The sequence below is a fragment of the Erpetoichthys calabaricus genome, chromosome 2, assembly GCF_900747795.2.
Source record: "Erpetoichthys calabaricus chromosome 2, fErpCal1.3, whole genome shotgun sequence".
Lineage (NCBI taxonomy): Eukaryota > Metazoa > Chordata > Cladistia > Polypteriformes > Polypteridae > Erpetoichthys > Erpetoichthys calabaricus.
In genome coordinates this window covers 265,706,047-265,732,840 of record NC_041395.2, presented here as the reverse complement: position 1 = coordinate 265,732,840, position 26,794 = coordinate 265,706,047, and the positions used below count along the sequence as shown (strand labels likewise).

Genomic DNA, 26,794 nt, shown 5'->3' with positions numbered 1-26,794 from the left:
AGAAAGGGGCTTTTGAAGGTGGTGATCAGCATGAGCTCAAGTGCGTGCAGAAGGAACTCCGAGTCCAGCTCAGGGCGGCGAAGGAGCAGTACAGGAGAAAGCTGGAGCAGAAGTTGCAGAATAACAGCATGAAGGAAGTGTGGGATGGGATGAAGATCATCACTGGCTACAGCTCGAAGCGGGGTGCCACCATGGAGAGAGACATGGAGAGAGCAAACCAGATGAACAACTTCTTTAACAGGTTTGACCACCCTAACCCACTCTCACCTCGGAGTACTGCACCCTCCACCCATCCTTCTGCTGATACCAGCATAGGAGAGAGTTTCCCCCCACCCACAATTACAGCAGCCCAGGTAAGCAGAGAGCTGAGGAGACTTCGTGCCAGCAAAGCAGCGGGTCCAGATGGAATATCGCCACGACTGCTGAAGGCCTGTGCGCTGGAGCTGGGGAGTCCTCTACAGCGCATCTTCAACCTGAGCCTGGAACAGGGGAGAGTCCCGAGGCTTTGGAAAACATCTTGCGTCACCCCAGTCCCAAAAGTATCACGTCCTAGTGAGCTGAATGACTTCCAGCCTGTTGCTCTGATGTCACATGTGATGAAGACCATGGAGCGGCTGCTGCTTCACCACCTGAGGCCACAGGTCCGCCACGCCCTCGACCCTCTGTAGTTCGCATACCAAGCGAAGGTGGGAGCAGAGGATGCCTTCATCTATACGTTACACCGATCCCTCTCCCACTTGGCCAGAGGCAGTGGTGCTGTAAGAATTATGTTTCTGGATTTCTCTAGCACCTTCAACACCATCCAACCTCTGCTCCTTAGGGACAAGCTGACAGACATGGGAGTAGATTCATACCTGGTGGCATGGATCGTGGACTATCTTACAGACAGACAGTATGTGCGTCTCAGGAACTGCACGTTTGACATTGTGGTCAGCAACACAGGAGTGCCACAGGGGACTGTACTTTCTCCGGTCCTGTTCAGCCTATATACATCGGACTTCCAATACAACTCTGAGTCCTGCCACGTGCAAAAGTTTGCTGACGATACTGCTATCGTGGGCTGCATCAGGAGTGGGAAGGAGGAGGAGTATAGGAACCTAATCAAGGACTTTGTTAAATGGTGCGTCTCAAACCACTTACACCTGAACACCAGCAAAACCAAGGAGTTGGTGGTGGATTTTAGGAGACCGAGGCCCCTCCAGGACCCTGTGATCATCAGAGGTGACTGTGTGCAGAGGGTGCAGACCTGTAAATACCTGGTAGTGCAGCTGGATGATAAACTGGACTGGACTGCCAATACTGATGCTCTGTGCAAGAGAGGACAGAGCCGACTATACTTCCTTAGAAGGCTGGCGTCCTTCAACATCTGAAATAAGACGCTGTAGATGTTCTATCAGACGGTTGTGGCAAGTGCCCTCTTCTACACGGTGGTGTGCTGGGGAGGCAGCATAAACAAGGACGACGCCTCATGTCTGGACAAACTGGTGAGGAAGGCAGGCTCTATTGTTGGCATGGAGCTGGACAGTTTGACATCTGTGGCAGAGCGACGGGCGCTCAGCAGGCTCCTGTCACTCATGGAGAATCCATTGCATCCACTAAACAGTATCATCTCCAGACAGAGGAGCAGCTTCAGTGACAGACTGCTGTCACTGTCCTGCTCCACTGACAGACCCTAATTTTAGATCCTGGAGTTTTAGCCAATTTTTGCCCGATTTCCCAATTGCCATTTCTGGCTAAAATATTAGAAAGAATTATTTATGATCAACTGGTTGATCACCTTAACCCCAATAATTTGAGATCTACCAATCTGGCTTTAGGCGTTATCATGGTGTTGAGACGGCCCTCCTGAAAGTATTCAATGACATCTCTATTATTACTGACTCAGGTGGCACTGCAGTCCTTGTCCTCCTTGATCTGTCTGCTGCCTTTGACACTATTGACCATGAGATATTGCCTTTTGAGGCTTGAACATCTTGTTGGGCTTAAAGGGGCTGCTCTTAACTGGTTCAGGTCATATCTAATTGGTATACACTTTTCAGTGACTTTAAATTCCTCTTCTCCGTCTACTGCTCCTCTTAAATATGGTGTTTCTCAGGGATCCATTTTGGATCCTATTTTATTCTCTATATACCCACCCTATTGGAGCTATTTTTAGGAAATGTAACTTTTCTTTTCACTGCTATGCTGATGATACACAGGTTTATATTCCCATCTAGAACTCTGCAATGAATCAACTGCACAACTGTCTTTTTGAACTAAGATCCTGGATGGCTAATAATTTTCTTGATCTGAATCAAAATAAAATGGAGGTACTTATAGTGGGTCCATCAGCTAAAGCCCAAATTGGTCTTGGATTTCTCGGCTCTTTCTCTGTCTTTTGCAAACCTCAAGTCTGCAATCTTGGTGTTATCTTTGACAGTAACCTTTCTTTTGAGAAACAGATTAATTCTGTAGTCAAGAGTTGCTTTTTCCAGCTTCGTCTTTTAGGTAAGATCAAGCCTTTTTTTTTATCTTCTAGGGATCTTGAGAAAGCTACTCATGCTTTTATCTTTTCTCTCCTTGATTACTGCAACTCACTGTATTCTGGGATTAGCAAATCCCTGATACACAGGTTACAGTTGGTCCAGAATGCTGCCGCTCGCTTTCTGGTTGGGGCAAGAAAGTCTGATTCTGTTTCTCCAATATTAGCTTCTTTACACTGGCTGCCTGTCAGTTTTTGAATTGATTTTAAAATCTTGTTGCTAGTTTTTAAATCTTTACATGGGCTTTTTCCTGCCTACTTATCTGAACTGTGTGCTTTACACCAGCCATCTAAGTGCTTAGATCTTCTGGACAGTTGTCTCTTGTTGTCCCTCGTACCAAATGTAAAACTAAGGGGGACAGGGCTTTTGCAGCTGCTGCTCCTCGCCTGTGGAACTCTTTATCTCATTACATAAAGGAGTCGTCTACAATTGAACTGTTCAAAACAAGATTAAAGACTCATTTCTATTCACTTGCTTTCCATGACCTTCAGTAATACTGATGGTTTCCTCATTGTGATTATGTAATCTTACTTCTAATTATTAATTATTTTATGTATGTTCATTTGTTTTGTTTCTATTTATGTTAATTGTATGTTTTTTCTTCTTTTATTGTAAAGCACTTTGGCCACAACATTCCTATGTTGTTTTAAATGTGGTATATAAATACATTTTACTGCCGTCGACCAGCTAGGTATATCCTGTGAATAGCCCAGTCAGTATTTGCACAACAATCTCTACATTACTTGCCGTGATAATGTTCGGTGAAAAAATCGAACAGTGAATCAACATCAAATTTCTCGTAAATTTTCTCTTTTTCCGTAAAGTATTTTTTGACTAACAAAAACATTCCTGTCCTCAGTCATCCTCAGTATTCGCCGATTTAGCTCCCTGTGATTTTTTACTTGTTCCCAAAAATCAAAAGTGACTTGAAGGGAACACATTTTTCTTCAATGGATGAAGTGAAGACAAAAACGGCAAGCCTGTTGAACAGCCTCAAGAATGAACATTCCAGCACTGTTTCAATCAATGGAAGATACATATGGAGCAGTGTAGAGATAGGGAAGAAGTGTATATAGAAGGTGACAATGTTAAGAATGCTGTAATTCAGCGATAATTTTTTTTTTTTTTTTTTTTTTTACCAATCCGGTTATTTTTGTGTCTCACCTCCTATATAAATACTGTGACACCTACCCAACCTGACACAGAGAGACCCAAGAGGCACACTTACAAAACTCATGCTTTTTATTTCTTGTTCTCTTTCCTAGCACAGCACCTTAAACAGTGCTCCAATCACCAACAATAAGTCAGTCCTTTTCTTCTTCTCTATTTTCTTTCTCTTCTTCTGCTGCCTCTACTCCTCCCTTCGCAAGCTCTGTCCTCCACCTCCTCACTCCGACTCCCAGAATGGACTGAGGCGGCCCCATTTATATTTCACCCGGATGTGCTCCAGGTGCTTCCTGATGATCTTCCTGCAACACCTCCTGGTGTGTCAGAAGTGCTGCAGTCCAGGGCTCTGGGATCGTCCAGGCGCCCCCTGGTGGTGACCATGTTCCCCAACAGGGTTGAGCTTCCAAGCTCCATTCCCGTGGCCCCAATGCAAACCAGGGGGGCTGCCCTCTCATGTCCCGGGGGAGGTATTGCCTCTCTCCCGGCCGTTCCATCTTCCAGGCGTCCCTGCTGGGCAAAAGCACCAGCTATCCGTCAAAATATATACACATGAGGGGGTACCCCAAAAATAACCAGAATGTGTACCTAGTGTGCAATCTAGACTTATTTGCAGATTTTGCCGCCAGGGGCAACATACTTACAATATTTTGTGGCAATCTACCAAGTGGCGTTGCTCTGTATTATTCATACGGCATTCTGTTTCGGTTTTTCTTGGTGCTTATTAAACATGTTCTGAGATTTTTGTGATGGGTGATCATAAAGAACAGTGAGTCTGCGCTTAATTTTGTTTTCTCTTGGGGAAAACAGCTGCTGAAACTGCAGTGATGCTTGAAACTCCTTGTAAAGTGGAAGCTTTGAGTAAAACACAGGTCTACAAGTGGTTTTCGTGTTTCAAACAAGGGGAAATGTCACTTGAAGACCAACCAAGATCTGGCCGACCTTCCACAATTAGGAATGATGAAAATCTTGAAAAAGTTCAAAATGCAATTTTCGGACTATTGAAAAGATTTCTGGATTGCCTTGTGTGTCTTGGAGTTCTTGCCACCTTCCCTACTCGCCTGATCTTGCTCCATGCAACTTTTTCTTGTTTCCGCATATGAAAAAAGACCTTAAGGGAAAGCGTTTTTGTACCGTGGAGGAAGTCAAACATAAATCTCAACAGGCATTGGACAACATTCTTCTTCAGCAATTCCACAAATGTTTCCACCAGTGGGAAAACCATTGGAACAAGTGCATTCATTCACATGGAGAGTACTTTGAAGAAGACTAAACTTTTTATATAGATAAAGAAGGCCACAGTTTCAGAGCTCAACAAGTACCGCCCAGTAGCACTTAGAGCACTTCATGATGATTGGTGTGAGTGGCTAGTCCAAAGCCACATTAAGAAACCAGATCCCCCCAATGCAGTTCGTGTATCACGTTTACATGGCATGCAGATTAATAAAAACATCTCAGGTTTGTCATCAGCATGACTACAATGCCTATAACAGTGGCTACGGTGTAACTATCATGTTTTTATATGGCTGTTTTCATACAAAAAGTGAAACTGAAAGTGCTTCACAAAAAGAAAAACAACACACAAACAGACCGAAAGAAATTATATTTCTCTTAATATTGCTTTTTCAATATTAATGACAGCATTAAAAATAATGTACAAGCAGTTCTAGTTTACTTAAAGAAGGAAGGCAGAGTAACACAGAGTAACAGTGTTTTAGAAACAGCAAACCTGCTTATTTTAACCACAACACTTTTTTCATGGATGTATATAAAGAATGGGGCAACAAACAAAAAACACTTAGACAATGGAGGTCCTATGGCTGTAAAAAGACTGAATGAAAGGAAAGAAGACTATTGAGGCAGATGTCTACAGTCACAATTAACACCTGAATAGAAAAGGAGTGCTAGGAGGACAGATATTACAACATGTATCTTACTGTCCCCTGCCACGACAGTTGATTACCCACCTAAGTTACAGTACTAAAATCAAAAACAAAAAAGTATAGATTCAGTGGGGTTAAAAGCATCATACAACATGATGAATCCCTGTTCCTGCCAATTATTTTTAAAGGTATCTCCCAAACAAGGCAGAAACATCAGCACACCAAGATAGAGCTGCCACTTAGGGTAGCCTGAACACATTCAACTATTTCACACATCCATTGACAATTTACCCATGGTTTATTGACAAAAAAAAAAAAAAAAGAAGTTAATTCTTAAGGTCAAACTAGTACTACCAAAACAAATGCATGCAATCTATTGTAACTTATTAAAAAATGTAAAAGTGTGAACTTACCAATAGTAACTTTTCTTTGGGTTAGAAATGTGTGCATCTCATGGACATCTTTCATAAGTTGAGTATCATTAAAAGTAAAATATGCAACATCCCTTCCAGCCTCTGCAGCTGCCATAATCTGAAGAAGAGCTAAAGTAGATGGATAACAAAGATCAGTAGATGAAAGGAAGTCAAAAAATGCCTTCCGCCTCCCAGTTCAATATTGTACATCTATGAAAATGACATTTCTTGCTCTTTTACAAGTTCTTTACAGTGATTAATATAACTTTGTGCATTACTGTATATTATTGACATAATTTGTTAACAACTTAACTACAGTGAGCTACAATTAGAACCTGGTGATTCAAGTGTTTTTTAACACTTCAGTCGGTTGAAAACGGAGCTTAATAAAATGGTTTACAGTATACTAAAACATTCCTAAACATCCATTCTTCCATCCATTATCCAACCCGCTATATCCTAACTACAGGGACACGGGGGTCTGCTGGAGCCAATCCCAGCCACCACAGGGCGCAAGGCAGGGAACAAATCCCGGGCAGGGTGCCAGCCCACCGCAGGACACACACACACCCCCATACACCAAGCACACACTGGGCACAATTTCGAATTGCCAATGCACCTAATCTGCATGTATTTGGACTGTGGGAGAAAACTGGAGCACCCAGAGGAAACCCACGCAGACACGGGGAGAACATGCAAACTCCACATAGGGAGGACCCGGGAAGCGAACCCAGGTCTCCTTACTGAGAGGCAGCAGCGCTACCCACTGCGCCACCCCATTCCTAAACAGAACTATGTAAACACAAATTGGGTTTAAATTCAGCATGCCGAAATGAACATATCCTATTTTATTGTAATCTGTTAACTAAAACAATAAATGAGAAAATAAAAATAGCATTTCATGATATGTTAGTAACAACTTAGGGACCACAGTTCAGTTTAAGAAACTCTAAATAACATACTCTACTTCTGTATAAAAATAATACATTAGCTGGACACTTGTGTATCTCAATTTTACACAGTATGAATGAATCATGTGGAATAACACTTTGCAGATTTAGCTGACTGTAGTCCAAAACAAATGGTGGTACGAGAATCAGAAAAAAGGTAAGAGTTTGTACAATGAAGTCCTGGTCATAATATTAACATAATTCTTTGTTAAAGATGATTGTCTACACAAATGTATAGATTAATACACTAGATATTATGTTTAATTGCTTGTTTATTGCAATACCAACATGGATTGTTAAGAGTTATAAATTGTCCCGATCAGGCAGGTCTCAAATTTGAAAGTTATAAGACACATAAAAACTGTAGCCAAATGATGATTAAAACTGATGCCGTACTGAGTAAATCATTTTTGGAAAGGTTAGAATTGAGCATTGCTAGATAAGTTAAGGATTTCGTTAAGGACACAACAGATAGAAACATATAAAGTGGATACTCTGTTTATTAACTAAAGACCAATCCTCAACCCTAAATTATCCAACACCACTGAATTTGTCCAAACCTAGAAACCTTTCAAACATTTTGTTCACTAATGGTAGTATGTGTAAAAAGAGACTTGGGCCCAACTAATTTACCAATTATTACCAAAGCAGCCAAAATAAAGAAATGCTTATAACAGTACAATACCAAGTTAAAAAGTGGCATTAACAAGAGCAATAATTTGTCTATCACCATGGTTTATTCTTCAACCCAATGAATGATTTTTCTAATATACTTGGTCTACACAATAATTTATATTTAGTCTATAATGATACACAAAACTATTGATCAGTAAAATTTACTAAACTGATGTGCATGAAAGATAGATAAGCCCCTGGTAGTAAACACAAAGTTAACATGAAATTGAGAGCTCAACTAACATACAAAAAGAAACTGTAAACTAATGACTGGTAAAGTAACACTACTTTGCCAGAAAACCAAAACTGCTGAAAAAATTGTGTGTTTTAGCAGGGCAATTATCCACACACAGCACACTATCTAAGCAGCACTGCAGGGTTTTAAAGTTAACACAATAGCCCTGTGAAAGTCATTGTTCTACATTTACAGAATAAATTGTGCAAAAGCTCAAAATTTCTACCTATCATTGCAAACCCTCTATGTAACGTGACAATTTTGGAAGGATCAAAAAGTAAATAAATAGCTCCATCATAATGGGCAAAGTTAATTACTGGCTCTTACAGCTACAAAAGATGGTTTAACAAAGTATTTATCCCAGAAGGATGAACACCTACAAATGGTGTCATTTTATTTTTTAATGTTTACAATTTTAGAATTTGCTTTTATTTATTTTTTCCTTTTTAGGAGGTGTGACACACTAAGTTTTCAAATATAATCCTAGCCTCCTGAAAACTTACTAATTACTTGACAGGATAGGCTCTAAATAAACTAAGATATGTGTGTTCTTTATCCTTGTACTTCATTTTTCTGTGTCCTAAAGGTGTTATTCAAATTTAAACAGCATATATAAAAATAACAGAAGAATATAATTGCAGAATATATCTAAAGGGTGCAATCTAAAATTGACTGTATTTAATGTATTAGTCATTTGCAAGCTTTCTGCTTTTCTCCAAACCAGGCTTACATGCAATTTGGTGGTTCCATACCCCCATGGGGTATTAAGCAGAAAAAGCAAACATAAGAATATATTCAAAGAAAATTAATCTTAGTCCTGGGAAATGCCAATAGTTTGTTAAATTACATTCACGCAAACAAACAACTTATTCCTTTCCCTATAAAAAAATAATGAAAATCTAAATTTTGCAGCAGATTACTTCTCATTAGTTTCTCCAAAGTGATGTTTCCTTAAAGGCACATTTTTCTTCAATGAGATACAAGTGACATTATACAATATGAAAAAACATTAGCATATAAGTTAAATATCAAACTACTGCCAAACCCATACTTTTAGCTCAAAACATAGGACTTTGAGGATCTTTGTCAATGCATCACAGACTACATCAAGTTTGGTGGTTAACACAGTTCCCACAAAGACAGTATGCTGTTTTCCCAACAATAAACAATGGTAAGAAGATAAGGAGGAAATAAAGTGGATGCATTCACAACTGAGGAAAGAGCTCCATGAGTGGAAAGCACACTACAAAGACTACCTTGTACATAAATTATCATAGAACAACATGAAGAAAGTGTGGAATGAGATGAGGACTATCACTGACTACAAGCAGGCTAACAACGCTAGCCTCTGAGTGATTGTTTAGGAGCTCCTAGAATCCCAACTGTCTTATCTACCCTGCACAAACCCCCCCTAACAGTGAATCACACCTGTAGTCTCAAGTCTCCTTCTACTTTCAGGACTATCTGTCTCTGCTGATCAAGTGAAGACAGAGCTGGAGAATCTTAGCAAGAGCAAGGCTGCAGTGGAATCAGCCCCAGGGTGCTACAAAAATCCACCTCAGCTCTCTGGGGTCCTTCAGTACTTGTTCTCTCTACGCCAAAGTTTGCAGAAAGTTTTGCAGCTGTGAAAAATATCCCATGTAGTTCCAGTGCCAAAGAAAATTGCTGAAACAGTTCCAAAACCCTGCTTTCAAAACTTATTGATACTCAGCAGTTTGCCTGTCAGGGACATATAGGTGTGGAGGATGCTCAGATCTAAATGCTCCATACAGCCTACTCCTACTTGGACAAATCTGCTACCACAGTCAGGGTAATGCTCTTTAGACATTTCCAGGTGCCTTTAACACCTTTCTGCCTTATCTACTGGGGAACAAGCTAAGAGCTATGCATCTTGATTCCCCCACAATCTCCTGGATCATGGACTACCTGACCAACAGGGAGCAGTTTGTAAGGCTCAAGAACTTTCTATCAGGAATGTTAATACTGGAGCACCACAGGGAATTGTCCTGTCTCCCTTCCTGCTTGCCCTCTACTGTACACAACAGATTTCCAATATAAAACCAGAGCTTGCCACCTACATAAATTCTCAGATGACTCCTCCACCATAGGCTGTATTAATAATGTACTGGAGTCAGGAGTACAGGAGACTTACAACTTGTGTTGCAGGATGACCAACCAGCAATTCTACATCGCCAAGAGAAAAGAGTTGGTGGTGGATGTCTGGTTTTCCAAAGAGTCTCTGTGGCCACTCATTATTCAGTTTGAGAGCATGGAAGTGGCGCATAGCTACAAGTACCTGGGAATTCACATAAATAGCAACCTGGACTGGTCTGACAACATAGTTGTGCTGTACAAGATAAGATGGGACAGCGCAGACTATACTTCCTAAAGACACTCAGGTCTTTTGATGTATGCAGCAAACTGCTGGAAATACCCTACCAGTCCATAGTAGCCATCCATAGTGTATTGTTCTGTGTTTTGATCTCTACTGGAGAAGCAGCTTAAGCACAACACACACGCAGTGCCTATGCAAAGTTATCAGGAAAGCTTACTCCATAATAGGGTTAACCTTGGACACACTGGAAGATGTTGTTGAAAAGAGAATGGTGGCAAATTGGATGTAATAACGAAAACTTCTGTCTATTCTCTCCAGGAGGTGCTCTCTTGGCGTTATTTTAGCCACAATCTCATTCCACCACAGTGGGCTAAGAAGTGCCACTGGGATCTTTGATGTTATCAGGCAATTCACTGTTTTACCCCGACTTGTACTCAAAGTTAATTTTGCAATTTCTACACAATATACATTTATTTGTTGATTCATTGAATGCATTATTCAATATATGAGTACATATATTTGTTTATGTTTCTCCTGCTTTATGCATCTAAATTTAATTTCTCCTTGGATTAATAAAGTTTATCTAAACTAATCTAGCATTTTCCCATCACATAATATAATACAATCTGAAGCAGAGACAAATTAAATAATGAATGTCTTTTTAAGTCATAATAGTTAAATAATCTTTAAATACTTTGTTCATTACAAAATGTTTCAGGATACAGTATTTGAAATATTTCTTCACTTGAACACATTTTCTAGTAGACATCTTTATAACAGCAGAAGTGGGCCTCCAAACATCATAAAAATCTTAGATTTCATTACCCACATTTAATTTTCAGAAATATAAAGACATTTTAAAACAATAATCTTTTAAGGAAAAATCAGTGCAAGATAAACTGACACTTGTTTTAATACTCTCTTTTAATATATATTTACAAATAATAGTATTAAATAAATTTACTTTTAAAATGTATTAATACAGTACTTTAAATCTTTTAAACTAAAAGTGAATATTTACACATTTTTTTCAGGAAAAAGTCAATGATTTTTAAAGACTGCCCAAATCCTTCTCTATGGAATGTGATACTGGAAAGTGACAGCTTCTTACATTAAATTGATGTAGTGTGCCTAGTAATCAATTTTACTTTTAATGGAAAACATAAAAGTTTGACATTTGATCAATATCTGGAGACGAGACAAATAGGCTTTAAGTAAATGAGTGTATTCACGGCAAGACTAATGAGACTGTCTACTTACTGCTCTATTGAGAATCATATTTTCAATTTCAACATTTGGGGAGAACCAGCTGGTCTTAAGAATTTTATGAACATGGAAGTATTTAGTCTTTGCTCCTTGGCCTTTGCAAATTATATTTTTACACAAAAGTGATTTATTTATGGGGATAACATTCCAAAGGTATTTTAATAAATAAAATGGACTATTACAATTACTGAAGTGATAAATTCACAAATATTTAAGTTCTGCAACTGAACTTTTTCTAGAACAATTACTTATTCTTAATAATTATGAGATTATCTAGATGTATTAATTCCTTACCTACATTGTACTTTATGTTTCACTATTCAGTATGTTGCCCACTGTTAAAGGCTATAAATTATTCAACTGTTGTTCTTGATCACAATTTTCTTGTAATTGTGTTTAAATGTAACCTGTTCATTTTAATTTATATGAAAAACTCAATGCCAAAGTTAATTCTATTCTCAAACTTGTATAATCCAATTCTAGGCTGCTAAAATGTGAAGTTTATCAATTTAAATTAATTAGAAACGAAAAAAGAAAATGACTTGATTCCTTAAGTGAAGCTCCTAAGCAAATGCACAATAGAGTTATTAAAAAAGTAAAAACCAGAGAAAAGTATAAAATACATCAGGACGCTAATAATCTCCCAAAGAATTACTATGAAAAATGGAAAAAACTGAAAATATCTAGAATTGGATGTCCTTCAAAAATTTTAATTTGGAAACGTTTAAACATGATCTCATCTGAACTGTGGAAAATGGTAAACTATTCATACACAACAATTCTGAAGGCGATTCACACATAATCTGCACTTTAAGCAAGAGTGGCAAATTATAAGCCAGTGTTTAATAAATAAAATCTAAGGTAAACTATACAAGAAGGCAAATGGGAGGACCTGAGATCAAATTGGACAAGATCTTATTGTCAGAAGCCTCTAAATTAACATTATTTGTCCAAAAGATTCATTATATTTGGCACAAGTGGCACACAAAACATGCATACTAAAAAACACTTTCTATATTGTGAACAATGGTGGCAGCAACGGAAGCAATTAACATGTTTCTTTGCCTCAGGAACTAGAAGATTTGTGAAGACAGAAAGTAAAGCGGCCAATACAGAGAGAGAAAAAACATCTACAGCCTACACAATGACCAGAATAAAAAATACACCTTGTAAGAAGTCTATGATATTGATTGGGTCAAACATCTAATTACATAGAGGTACTTTTTCAATGTATTTCTTATTATAATTTCCATAATTGTGCATGGTATAGAAGTAAGACCTTTTAGTCTGTAATTAACAGGATCCATTTTGTACAATGTAGCAACATTTCCAACTCCCCAAATATGCTTAATAAAGGTTTATAAATGATTGAATAATTTCAGTGTAACAGGTAAAAATCCCATCCTGGGGGTTCATTAGCCTTCAATGCATCGAGTGCCTGATGCACATCTAATCTGTAGACTTAGAGCTTCTTTTAACTTCTGACAAAGGTGTTCCACTTATTTGTTTTTGATCAATAGTTGTGCAAAATATTATTTATCTCATTTGTTATTTGTTTCTCATTTACAATAACTTCTTGCTGTGCATCACTGAGGTTTCTAAAACTATCTTTTACAATTTTTAAAAGAGTAATACTCATAAAAGGGTTTGCAAAAATATTTTTTTGTAATAATGTTCACAGACAGATTATTTAATTTTTCTTGACTACTAGGGAGCTTTGCTCCCCGCTCGCTTTGATCAAAAAACCCCAAACCCACCCTCCCCCGCCAGTACTGAACGCACGCCAAGGGGACACGGCCGCTCCTCCGAAACCCCTCTTAAATGGTGATACAATGGGAAACAAATATATATATATATTTTTTTACCTCCTCTTTGCTCGATCAGCTGCTGCTGCTGTGCCGTGTGATCTGCATTTCGTGCGCCACTTCGAATGTTTAAAAGCCTGCACAGCAGCTGCCCTTTTGTGTCACTGCTTTGTCTCTCTTTTCCCCCCGATAGCCTCAAACACTATTCAATCTCTTTTCGCTGTTCCGTTATTTCACCGAGTAATATTTTCTGTTTGTTTGCGCTAATGCGATCTTTACTCTCATTTTTTTTGAGACTTTCGAATTTTCCTACTTTCATTATCTCTAACCTGCTCTGCATGTGTTATGATGGGACTTGCTTCCAAAGGTTGTAAGTATGATGTGACTTGACTGTCTTGCGGGGTGTGAAAGTGTGTCTCTCTTCAAAAGATCACATCTCATTGCAGGAAAAAAGTGTAGTCTCGTCCCAAGATTTTTTTTTTTTTTTTTTTATAATTGAGAGATATCACAATTCCAGTGGGTCACAACTTTACACACACTTTGTAAACTGTTAACTTTAAACAGGCTGGAGCTTTCCAAAAAATGATGTCAAGCCTTTAGGCAATTAGACAATTAGCGTAATTGGAGTCAACATGTGGATGTATGTTAAGGCCTACCATCAGACTCCCTGCTGCCTCTTTGCTTGATATAATGGGAGAATCAAAAGAAATCAGTTAAGACCTCAGGAAAAAATTGTGGACCTCCAAAAATCTGGTTTAAACTTGGGAAAAATTTCCAAACGCCTGAAGGTTCCACGTTCATCTGTACAGATAATAAAATGCAAGTATAGACACCATGGGACCACATAGCTTTCATACCGCTCAGAAAGGAGCCGCATTCTGTCTCGAGGAAAGAACATACTTGGCACGAAAAGAGCAAATCAATCCCAGAGCAACAGCACAGTACCTTGTGAAGATGCTGGTGGAAACAGGTAAACAAATATCGATATCCACAGTAAAATGAGTCGTATATCGACATAACTTGAAAGGTTGCTCAGCAAGGTAGAAGCCTCTGCTCCAAAACAGCCATAAAAAAGCCAGACTGCAGTGGCACATGAGGACAAAGATCTTACCTTCTGGAGAAATGTCCTCTGGTCTGATGAATCCAAGATCGAACTGTTTGGCCATAACGACCATCGCTATGTTTGGAGGAAAAAGGGTGAGGCTTGCAATCCATAGAACATTATCCCAACCATCAAGCATGAGGGTGCATTCCTGCAGGAGGGACTGGTGCACTTCACAAAACAGATGGCATCATAAGGAAAGAAAATTATATAGATATACTGCAGCAACATCTTAAGAACTCAGCAAGAAAGCTGAAGCTCAGTTGCAAATGGGTTTTCTAAATGGACACTGACTGCAAGCATAAGTCCAACGCTGTGGCAAATTGGCTTAAGGACAACAAGGTCAGGGCATTGGAGTGGCAATTACAAAGCCCTGACTTCAATCTGATTGAAAATATGTGGGCAAAACTGAAAAAGCATGTGTGAGCAAGGAGGCCTATGATCCTGTCCCAGTTCCTCCAGCAATGTGGAAGACTACCCAAAACATTTGGCTCAAGTTAAATATTTAAAGGCAATACTACCAAATATTAACAAACTGTATATAAACTTGTAACCCACTGGAATTGTGATATAATCAATTAAAAATAAAATACTCTATGAACATTATTGGAAAAAATACTTTTGCCCTGCATAAAGTATAATATGCAAATTTTATAGTTCGTTAGTATAAGATCTGTGGAGGGGTCATAAAATTGTCAGTGGCTAGGTTTGTATTTGTGCAGGGTTACAGTATTCCAGATACAAGGTTTACTGAAGTTAGAGCTGTCACACACACTTTTGAGGTTAGAATATGTTAATTTACCCCTTTAAATTTTTTTGAAAGTTTCAAATCTTTCCACTCAGCCTCATGTTAACATCTTTCCACTCAGCCTCATGTTAACTGCAGTCAACAATCTGTGTCATTTGCAGGACAATCGCCCTGTGCAGCGAGGTGCATAATTAGGTTTGAGCGGCAACCATGTTGGAGACACCACTTACGATGATGTGACCAGTAATACAGTAAGGGAAATAAGTATTGAACGTGTCTACATTTTTTTCAGTAAATACACTTCCATTAAGATTATTCATATGAAATTCTCACCAGACATTTGTATTAAATCAAGAAATCCACAAATATAAAGAATTTACAACATTAAAGGCCATAAATAACGGTATGTGTAAAAACGAGGAAAGACATAGAGAAAAAGTACTGAACACACTAATTTATTACTTAGAAGAGCAGCTTCAAGACGTTTCATGAATCGCCTACAGTACTCAGGTGTGATATTATCCCATTCTTCTAAAGTGATTGTCTTTAAATCTTGAAGATTCCAGGGGGCCCTCTTGTGAACTCAGATCTTTAGTTCGTTCCACAAATGTTCATTTGGATTTAAGTCAGGTGATTGACTGGGCCATTCAAATAACTTGATTTTCTTTCTCTGAAACCATTTGAGAGTTTCCTTTGCTGTATGTTTTGGAGGGTTGTCCTCCTGGAAAGGTCCACCCACATCTCATCCTCATCATCCTGGTGGAGGGCAGAAGATTCATTTCAAGAACTTCTCTTGGTACATGGCCCCATTCATTGTTCCTTCAATTACATGAAGTCTGTCAGAACCACAGGATGAGAAAAAGTTCCATATCATGATGCTTCCACCTCCAAACATCACTGTTGGCATGTTTTCTAGGTGATGTGCGGTGCCATTTTCCAAAAATGGTGCAAAGTATGCCAGCCAAAAAGTTAAACTTTGGTCTAGTATGATCAGACAATATTCTCCCAGTATTTCATAGACTTGTCCAAATGTTGCGTAGCAAACTTTAAAAGTCTTGCTGGGTGAGTGCGCATAGAGGCCATGCTGGTAGAATGCCTATTGTTTTCTCTGTAATAATTGAACCTGCTACCTCCAAGTTTTTCTGGAGCACTTTCTGAGTGGTCCTTGGCTCTTGGGCTACTCTTCTGACTATCGTTCTGACTACCTGTTCAGAAATCTTGCGAGGAGCTGCTGTGCATGGCTAGTTGATGGCGGAGTGATGTTCCTTCCACTTGTGGATAATGGCCCCAGTGGTACTTACTGGAAGATTCGGAAGTTATATAAATACAGCTGTAACCAGTTCCACTGATATGGTTTGCAACAATTAGGTTGCAAAGGTTTTGGGAGAGCCCTTTGCTTTTATCCATCATGAGATGTTTCTTGGTAGCAAAAGACCTTTTTATAGCCCATCAAGATGTACTAACCCAGCTAACAAGGGCCCCAGTCCCTGAACTAGCCACATAGCCCCATAGCATGATGGAACCTCCACCAAATTTGACAGTAGGTAGCAGGTGTTTTTCTTGGAATGCAATGTTCTTTTTCTGTCATGCAAAGCGCTTTTTGTTGTGACCAAATAACTCAATTTGTGTCTCATCAGTCCAAAGCACTTTGTTCCAAAATGAATCTGGCTTGTCTAAATGAGCATTTGCATACAACAAGCGACTCTGTTTGTGGCATGAGTGCAGAAAGGGCTTCTTTCTCATCACTGTGCCATACAGATGTTCTTTGTGCAAATTGCGCTGAATTGTAGAACGATGTACAGATACACCATCTGCAGCAAGATGTTCTTGCAGGTCTTTGGAGGTGATCTGTGGGTTGTCTGCAACCATTCTCACAATCCTGCACATATGCCGCTCCTATATTTTTCTTGGCCTGCCAGACCTGGGTTTAACAGCAACTGTGCCTATGGCCTTCCATTTCCTGATTACATTCCTTACAGTTGAAACTGACAGTTTAAACCTCTGAGATAGCTTTTTGTAGCCTTCCCCTAAACCATGATACTGAACAATCTTTGTTTCAGATCTTTTGAGAGTTGCTTTGAGGATCCCATGCTGTCACTCTTCAGAGAGGAGAATCAAAGGGAAACACAACTTGCAACTGACCACCTTAAATGCCTTTTCTCATGATTGGACACACCTGTTTATGAAGTTCAATGCTTATCGAGCTAATCCAACCAATTTGGTGTTGCAAGTAATCAGTATTGAGCAGTTACATGCATTCAAATAAGCAGAATTACAAGGGTACCCAAATTTTTGCAGAGCCAGTTTTCCACATTTGATTTAATTTCATACAACTAAATACGGCTTCACTAAAAATCTTTGTTCGGAAAACACCCCAGTACTCAGATGTTCCAAAGAAATGAAAGACATACCACTGTTATCTTTTTTGTTGAAAGTAGAGTAAGTATTATGTAGACTTAGAGGGGTTCCCAATCTTTTTCCTATGACTATACATACACACATATACATACATATATATACACACACACACACATATACTGTATATATATTTATACACACACACACACACACACACACACACACAGACACCAACACACACATACTATATACCACTCTGAAGCAACAAGTAAACAATTTGTAACTATGTACGTATAATTACACGCTCATCTAAACCTTTCAAAATTATTTTTCATGCCAGTACTTGAAACAATTTCTGTTTCCCACTAGACAAAGCAAATTCTTGCATTTTGTACAGAAATTGGGGTTTTTGTGCTACAATTTACATATCCTCTCTTGCTTTCTGTTGCTTTTGTCCTATAGACATTAAGTGATTTTTATTAAATTTATTTTTCTTGGTATTTTTGCTTTTTTCTTGCATTTCACATCTGGAATACACTTAGTACACAGATACATTTTTATACCAGCTTCTTCCAATGCCTTTCCTGGCAGCCCTGAGTGCAGAGCTGGTCAACAGACATATACACCTAAACCAGTGTTTCTCCTCCACTTTTATGTCACAAGTGGCTGTTACTGGGTCGTGAGCAAATGAGACTTGTTCAAGATATAATCCGCTCCATCCCCATCACTGCCACTGCGCAACAAAGCGGTGGATGATTTTTTTTAACCTGTTTCTAATTGCGCTCAATTCACAATTTCACCCAAAAGGCAGCAGTTCAATTTTATTTTCTGTTTGTAACTATGATAGTTTCTGACTTTGGTGGGGTTCGGGAGCAAAAATGGGATAGAAAATATTGCACGCTGCAGTTGATCCATTTGAGGCAGGGGAGGGGGAGTGTGTATGTGTGTGTGGGGGTTATCATAATGTGAACAACCATTAGCTGAAATTTATGACATGAGCAGTGTGATATAGTGACATTCAATCAAAGTGGGGGGGTCCTCTCCTGGAACTTCGACAGGCATAAACACAGTGTAACAGTACTCACAGGAATCCCAATAAACACTTGTCTGCAGTCTTAGTTGAAACTGAAAAGACAAGCTCAGCAAATTAACATTGGAAGAATGTGTCGCAGAAAGCGTTTGGGTATTGTAATAGAACCCATGACGCTTCAACTGTAAAACTGCATGCTACAGATGCTTCAAAGTTATACTAAAAGCAGTACTTACAAATTAAGCACAGCATCAAGTCCTTCAAAACATGTTGTTCTCAACAGAGTCAAAATTTTGATCAGAATCTGACTCAAGCTTTATGCATTAAGAAGAGCTGTTGCAGATGGGTGTGCTTCTTGTCTTTTATGCGCTGCTGTGCATGTAATAAGAAAGGACAATCGTAGACAACAAACTACATATATATATATATATATATATATATATATATATATATATATATATATATACAGTAATCCCTCCTCAATCGCGGGGGTTGCGTTCCAGAACCCCCCACGAAAGGTGAAAATCTGCGAAGTAGAAACCATATGTTTATATGGTTATTTTTATATTGTCATGCTTAGGTCACAGATTTGCACAGAAACACAGGAGGTTGTAGAGAGACAGGAACTTTATTCAAACACTGCAAACAAACATTTGTCTCTTTTTCAAAAGTTTAAACTGTGCTCCATGACAAGACAGAGATGACAGTTCCGTCTCACAATTAAAAGAATGCAAACATATCTTCCTCTTCAAAGGAGTGCGCATCAGGAGCAGGGAATGTCAGAGAGAGAGCGAGAAAAGCAAACAAAAAGCAATAGGGCTGTTTGGCTTTTAAATATGCGAAGCACCGCCGGACAAAGCAGCTGCGAGGAAGGCAGCAATGTGAAGGTAGTCTTTCAGCATTTTTTAGAGGAGCGTCCGTATCCTCTGGGCCAGTGTGCGAACAGCCCCTCTGCTCACACCCCCTCCGTTAGGAGCAGAGAATGTCAGAGAGAGAGCGACAGAGAAAAACAAACAATCAAAAATCAATACGTGAAGCACCGTGCGGGAAGCATATCGCTTGACAAAGCAGCCATATGTAAGCCCAGCAAGGAAGAAAGCAATGTGAAGGTAATCTTTCCGCGTTTTTTGAGGACCGGCCGTATCCTCTAGGGGTGCGAACAGCCCCCGTGCTCACAATATATTTGAGGAGTTATATTTAATACGTAATACGCGCTCTGGTTGGGTAGCTTCTCAGCCATCTGCCAATAGCTTCCCTTGTATAAAATCAACTGGGCAAACCAACTGAGGAAGCATGTACATATATACACATATACACACATATATATATATACATATACATATATATATATATATATATATATATATATATATATATATATATATATACACATATACAGTGCATCTGGAAAGTATTCACCGCGCATCACTTTTTCCACATTTTGCTATGTTACAGCCTTATTCCAAAATGGATATATCTATACATATTAATAAAAGGCAAAGCCCTCACTGACTCACTGACTGACTGACTGACTCACTCACTCATCACTAATTCTCAAACTTCCCGTGTAGGTGGAAGGCTGAAATTTGGCAGGCTCATTCCTTACAGCTTACTTACAAAAGTTAGGCAGGTTTCAATTCGAAATTCTACGCGTAATGGTCATAACTGGAACATGTTTTTTGTCCATATGCTCTAATGGAGGAGGCGGAGTCACGTATCGCGTCATCACGCCTCCTACGTAATCACGTGAACTAAAAACAAGGAAGAGATTTACAGCACGAGTCAAACGCGGGAACGAAGGTAAATGAATTTAATTTTTCACTGCTTTTAATACTGTGTAAGCATACATATTAACACATGTGCAATTAAACGTGTGCATTTACGGGGTGATTTCTCAGGCTTAAAAGCTCGCCTTTTACTAAAAAGGTAAATGCAAAACTATTTTCAATCATTCTATGATCTGCTTCTCACAACTGAAGGCACCGTGGCTGATGGTAAATTACGTTAATTTTTGAGTGTCTTTTAATACTGTGTAAGCATACATATTAACACATGTGCAATTAATCGTGTGCATTTACTGGGTGATTTCTCAGGCTTAAAAGCTCGCCTTTTACTAAGAAGGTAAATGCAAAACTATTTTCAATCATTCTATGATCTGCTTCTCACAACTGAAGGCACCGTGGCTGATGTTACGTCACTTGCTGTCCAACCATGAGCGTTACCTGGTAGGTAACCGGCCAGTCACTTCACTCCCTTACGGGAATCGAACCTCTGAGGTTTTCTTTTGTTCTTAATTAAAATTTAAAAGCAATACTTCACCGCTGCTAAGCCCCTCTAGCGCTGACATCCGAGGTTTGATTACCGTAAGCAAGTGCAGTGAGTGTGTAATTACATTCACGGCATTCGTAGTCTGATTCACAATCTGATTGTATGGGTGGTTACCTACCAGGTAACGCTTATGGTTGGCCACCAAGTCAGGTCGAAGTGATCACTCGAGTAAAGGCAGCTTCACAAAAAAACAGATCCTTAACAAACTGTTATTAGTATATTTTCCCTCAATTTAAAAAGGTTTTATTTTCTTCTTAATAAAAATTTAAAAGCGGTACTTCGCCGGTGCAAAGCGCGTGGATTTGACCGACTGACACATACAGACATATTCATGAGTGCAGGTACTTCGGAAAGAAAGCACCGTGTAAACCTAAAGTTTAAATTAAGTTCATAGACCTACAAAAGGTTGCCATTCATTTGAGGCAAGATTGCTTTTCTTCTGTACAACTATACGTTGCATTCTCAAGAGTGTGCTTGCACGGCTTCGGATATAGATATATATATATATATATATATATGTATGTATGTCTATATATAAATATGTAAGCTTATAAGTACTGCCTTACTTCTCTTTAAGAAAGGAAGATGTAATGATACTTGATTTAAACGATTCCATGTCTTCCTGGGTTTGCTTAGCTTATTGTCAATATCTTTACACGTTTTTTAAGACTTATTTACTGAAACGGGCTTTCACGAAAAAAGTTAGGGCTTTGCTACAGGATACACCCTCCACAAGTTAAGCAAGTAAAAATAAAATATATATTTCTATTTTATTTAAACTTTTAACTTCGTATGCATAGCCCCATTTGGCTGTTTAATTTTTTTTTCTCTTTCTTCAGTAATATTTAATCTCCATAAAGAAAAAGAACATATCCATTTTACTTTTTTTGTATCTCTTTAGTAATATTTTAGTGTAAAAGGATAACCAGTATTTAAACCTTTTATGTTACTTTATACATTTATTTTACACAATGTTGAAAAATTAATAAGAAAGCTACATATTTTGGCAGCTGCTGCTTTCATTTTCAATGAAATGAAAAAAGCCCTCCAAGAGAAAACGTCAATGAAGAAGAAACAGTTTGCACTATCTAAAAGTGAGAAACCCTCATTTATAAAAGTTTGCTGCAGATGACTTAACTGAAAATAAATGAATATGTGTATAATACATATTTATCTATTTTACTTATGCCTTTATTCCACCAACTTACAACATCTGAGGTACAATTTGTTACATTACTTTTGTTTTTTGCAGCACAGGCAGGTGAAGTGACTTCCTCAGGGTCACACAGTGGTGTCAGTACCAGGATTTGAACTGACAAGCTCCGGGTTTACTGAAATATTACTGAACAAAGAAAAAAAACGAAAACGGGCAAATACGGCTATGCATACAGATGTCCATCCGTCCATTATCCAACCCGCTATATCCTAAATACAGGAGCCAATAAGTAGATATGTATATATACAGTGTGTATATATATATATATATATATATATATATATATATGTGAATGTATGTATGTATATATGTATGTCTATATTTATATATATATATATATATATATATATATATGTAGATATGTAAATTTGTATATGTATATATATATATGTTTATGTAGATGTGTATATGTGTATATACGTATGTATATGTAGATATGTGTATATGTAGATATGTATATATATGTATATGTATATATATGTTTATGTGTGTGTGTGTGTATATTATATATATAAAAGACAGCAACACTCATAACAATGACAACACAATTACATTGACAATCATGTTACGTTATTTTTAAAATGTTTCCTTTTTTTTTTTCATAACCTCTTTAACACACTACTTCTCCACTGCAAAGCGCGGGTATTTTGCTATATATATATATATATGACAGCAACACTCATAACAATGACAACACAATTACATATATATATATGTACATATGTATATATATGTGTATATATATCTAGATGTGTATATCTGTAGATATGTAAATATTTATATATATATATATGTGTCTGTGTGTGTATATATATATGTATATATATATGTGTGTGTGTGTGTATGTGTATGTGTGTGTTTATGTATGTGTGTATATATATGTTGATATGTGTATATATATATATATATATATATATATATATATATATATATATATATATATATATATATATATGTATATATATATGTGGATGTGTATATGTATATATATGTAGATATGTATATATATGTATATGTATATATATATATATATGTTTATGTGTGTGCGTGTGTATATTATATATATAAAAGACAGCAACACTCATAACCATGACAACACAATTACATTGACAATCATGTTATGTTATTTTTAAAATGTTTCCTTTTTTTTTTTCATAACCTCTTTAACACACTACTTCTCCGCTGCGAAGCGCGGGTATTTTGCTATATATAGATATACATATACAGATATAGATATATATAGATATAGATATACATATATATATGTATGTATGTCTATATATATATGTGTAAGCTTATAAGTACGGCCTTACTTCTCTTTAAGAAAGGAAGATGTAATGATACTTTATTTAAACGATTCCATGTCTTGGTGGGTTTGCGTAGCTTATTGTCAATATCTTTACACCTGTTTTTAAGACTTATTGACTGAAACGGGCTTTCACGAAAAAAGTTAGGGCTTTGCTACAGGATACACCCTCCACAAGTTAAGCAAGTAAAAATAAAAGTATATATTTCTGTTTTATTTAAACCTTTTAAGTTCATATGCATAGCCCCATTTGTCTGTTTTAGTTTTTTTTTTCTTTCTTCAGTAATATTTAATCTCCTTAAAGAAAAAGAACATATGCATTTTACTTTTTTTGTATCTCTTTAGTAATATTTTAGTGTAAAAGGATAACCAGTATTTAAACCTTTTATGTTACTTTATAAATTTATTTTACACAATGTTGAAAAATTAATAAGAAAGCTACATATTTTGGCAGCTGCTGCTTTAATTTTCAATGAAATGAAAAAAGCTCTCCAAGAGAAAACGTCAATGAAGAAGAAACAGTTTGCACTATCTAAAAAGGAGAAACCCTCATTTATAAAGGTTTGCTGCAGATGACTTCACTGAAAATAAATGAATAGTTCCTATGTGTATAATACATATTTATCTATTTTACTTATGCCTTTATTCCAGCAACTTGCAACATCTGAGGTACAATTTGTTATATTACTTTTGTTTTTTGCAGCACAGGCAGGTGAAGTGACTTCCTCAGGGTCACACAGTGGTGTCAGTACCAGGATTTGAACTGACAAGCTCCGGGTTTGCTGAAATATTACTGAAGAAAGAAAAAAAAACGAAAACGGGCAAATAGGGCTATGCATACAGATGTCCATCCATCCATTATCCAACCCGCTATTTCCTAAATACAGGAGCCAATCCCTGCCAACACAGGGCACAAGGCAGGAAACAAACCCCGGGCAATGTGCCAGCCCACCGCAGGGCGCACACACCCACACACCAGGGACAATTTAGAATCGCCAATGCACCTAACCTGCATGTCTTTGGACTGTGGAAGGAAACCGGAGTACCCGGAGGAAACCCAGACAGACACGGGGAGAACGTTCAAACTCCACGCAGGGAAGCGAACCCGGGTCTCCTAACTGACACCTTTCACTGCGCCACCATGCCGCCCACATACAAACTTAAAAGGTTTAAATAAAACAGAAATATATACCTTTATTTTTACTTCCTTAACTTGTGGAGGGTGTATCCTGTAGCAAAGCCCTAAGTTTTCTCATGAAAGCCCCTTTCAGTCAATAAGCCTTAAAAACAGGTGTAAAGCTAAACTTGCAGCACCGCTATTCAATTACACTTGCCTAACGCCTCTCCTAAGGAGACATACTGTGGGATCTGGGCATCAGTCAAAGCACCAATCACAGGCCCGATTAGAAAGCGGGAAGCTGTGATTTGTCGTCTCCCTCCCATGTAACAATCACAGCCCGTGTTATTACGCACTATGTATGTATGTATGTATGTATGTATGTATGTATGTATGTATGTATGTATGTATATATGTATATATGAAGAGGATGGATGGATGGATGGATGTATATGTGTGTGTTTATGTATATGTGTATATGTATGTGTATATATATATATATATATATATATATATATATATATGTGTTGATATGTGTATATATATATATATATGTATATATATGTATATGTAGATATGTGTATATATGTATATGTATATATATGTTTACATAACCTCTTTAACACACTACTTCTCCGCTGCGAAGCGCGGGTATTTTGCTAGTATATACATATACATATATACATACATATATACATACATATACATATACATATATACATATACATATATATACATATATACATATATACATATACATATATATACATATACATATATATATACATATATACATATACATATATATATACACATATACATATACATATATATTTACACATATACATATACATATATATATACACATATATACATATACATATATATATACACATATATACATATATATATATATATATATATACATATACATATATATATATATATATATGTAGTACTAGGGTGTTGTACCGTGTTAGCCATTATGAATGTAGAGAAAAGCCAAGCAAAATGACACCTTTTATTGGCTAACTAGAAAGATTACAATATGCAAGCTTTCGAGGCAACTCAGGCCCCTTCTTCAGGCAAGATGTAATCATGTAATCATGTAATCATGATTACATCTTGCCTGAAGAAGGGGCCTGAGTTGCCTCGAAAGCTTGCATATTGTAATCTTTCTAGTTAGCCAATAAAAGGTGTCATTTTGCTTGGCTTTTCTCTCTATATATATATACATACACATATATATATATATATACATATATATATATATATATATATATATATATATATATACATATATATATATATATATATATATATATATATATATATACATATATATATATATATATATCTATAATAATAAAAGGCAAAGCCCTCACTGACTGACTGACTGACTCACTCACTCACTGACTGACTCACTCATCACTAATTCTCCAACTTCCCGTGTAGGTGGAAGGCTGAAATTTGGCAGGCTCATTCCTTACAGCTTACTTACAAAAGTTAGGCAGGTTTCATTTCGAAATTCAAAGCGTAATGGTCATAACTGAAACATATTTTTTGTCCATACACTGTAATGGAGGAGGCGGAGTCACGTATCGCGTCATCACGCCTCCTACGTAATCACGTGAACTAAAAACAAGGAAGAGATTTACAGCACGAGTCACACGCGGGAACGAAGGTAAATGACGTTAATTTTTTGACTGTCTTTTAATACTGTGTAAGCATACATATTAACACATGTGCAATTAAACGTGTGCATTTACGGGGTGATTTCTCAGGCTTAAAAGCTCACCTTTTATCAAACGCGGGAAGAAAGGTAACTGACGTTGTTCACTGTCTTTTAATACTGTGTAACCATACATATTAACACATGTGCAATTAAACGTGTGCATTTACGGGGTGATTTCTCAGGCTTAAAAGCTCGCCTTTTACTAAAAGGTAAATGCAAAACTATTTTCAATTAGTTTATTGAAACGCTCCCATTAAGGATTGCAATAACATATTCGCGAGATAAAGAACGAAGTAGGGGGAAATGGAGGAACAGCCGCAAACAGCGAAGAGCAAAAAATTAATTAAACAATTGAGAACGGAGCGAGTTAAGCATACAAGCATGTTCATAAGGGAAACAAAGCACGGTGTAAAACGTAAGTTTAAATTAAGTTTATAGAAACGCTCCCGCTGCGGATTGCAATAACATATTCGCGAGATAAAACTTTAATGAGAAGACACGAGGTATAAACGAAGCACACGCCGTGGCGCAACGTTAGGGGCAACAGTTTCAACCATTCTATGATCTGCTTCTCGCAACTGAAAGACGGCACATGGCGGATGTTAG

General features: G+C 37.5%; 1 protein-coding gene across 2 annotated transcripts in view; it reads right to left on the bottom strand.

The window, feature by feature from the left end:
- Window positions 1–26,794, bottom strand: part of parga (poly (ADP-ribose) glycohydrolase a) — a 236,556-nt gene that overhangs the window by 6,559 nt on the left and 203,203 nt on the right. For both annotated transcript variants that reach the window (XM_028795482.2, XM_051923908.1), the window contains exon 19: window positions 5,983–6,111. In XM_028795482.2, the coding sequence (XP_028651315.1) occupies window positions 5,983–6,111 (129 nt within the window). The remainder of the gene's footprint in view (window positions 1–5,982; window positions 6,112–26,794) is intronic.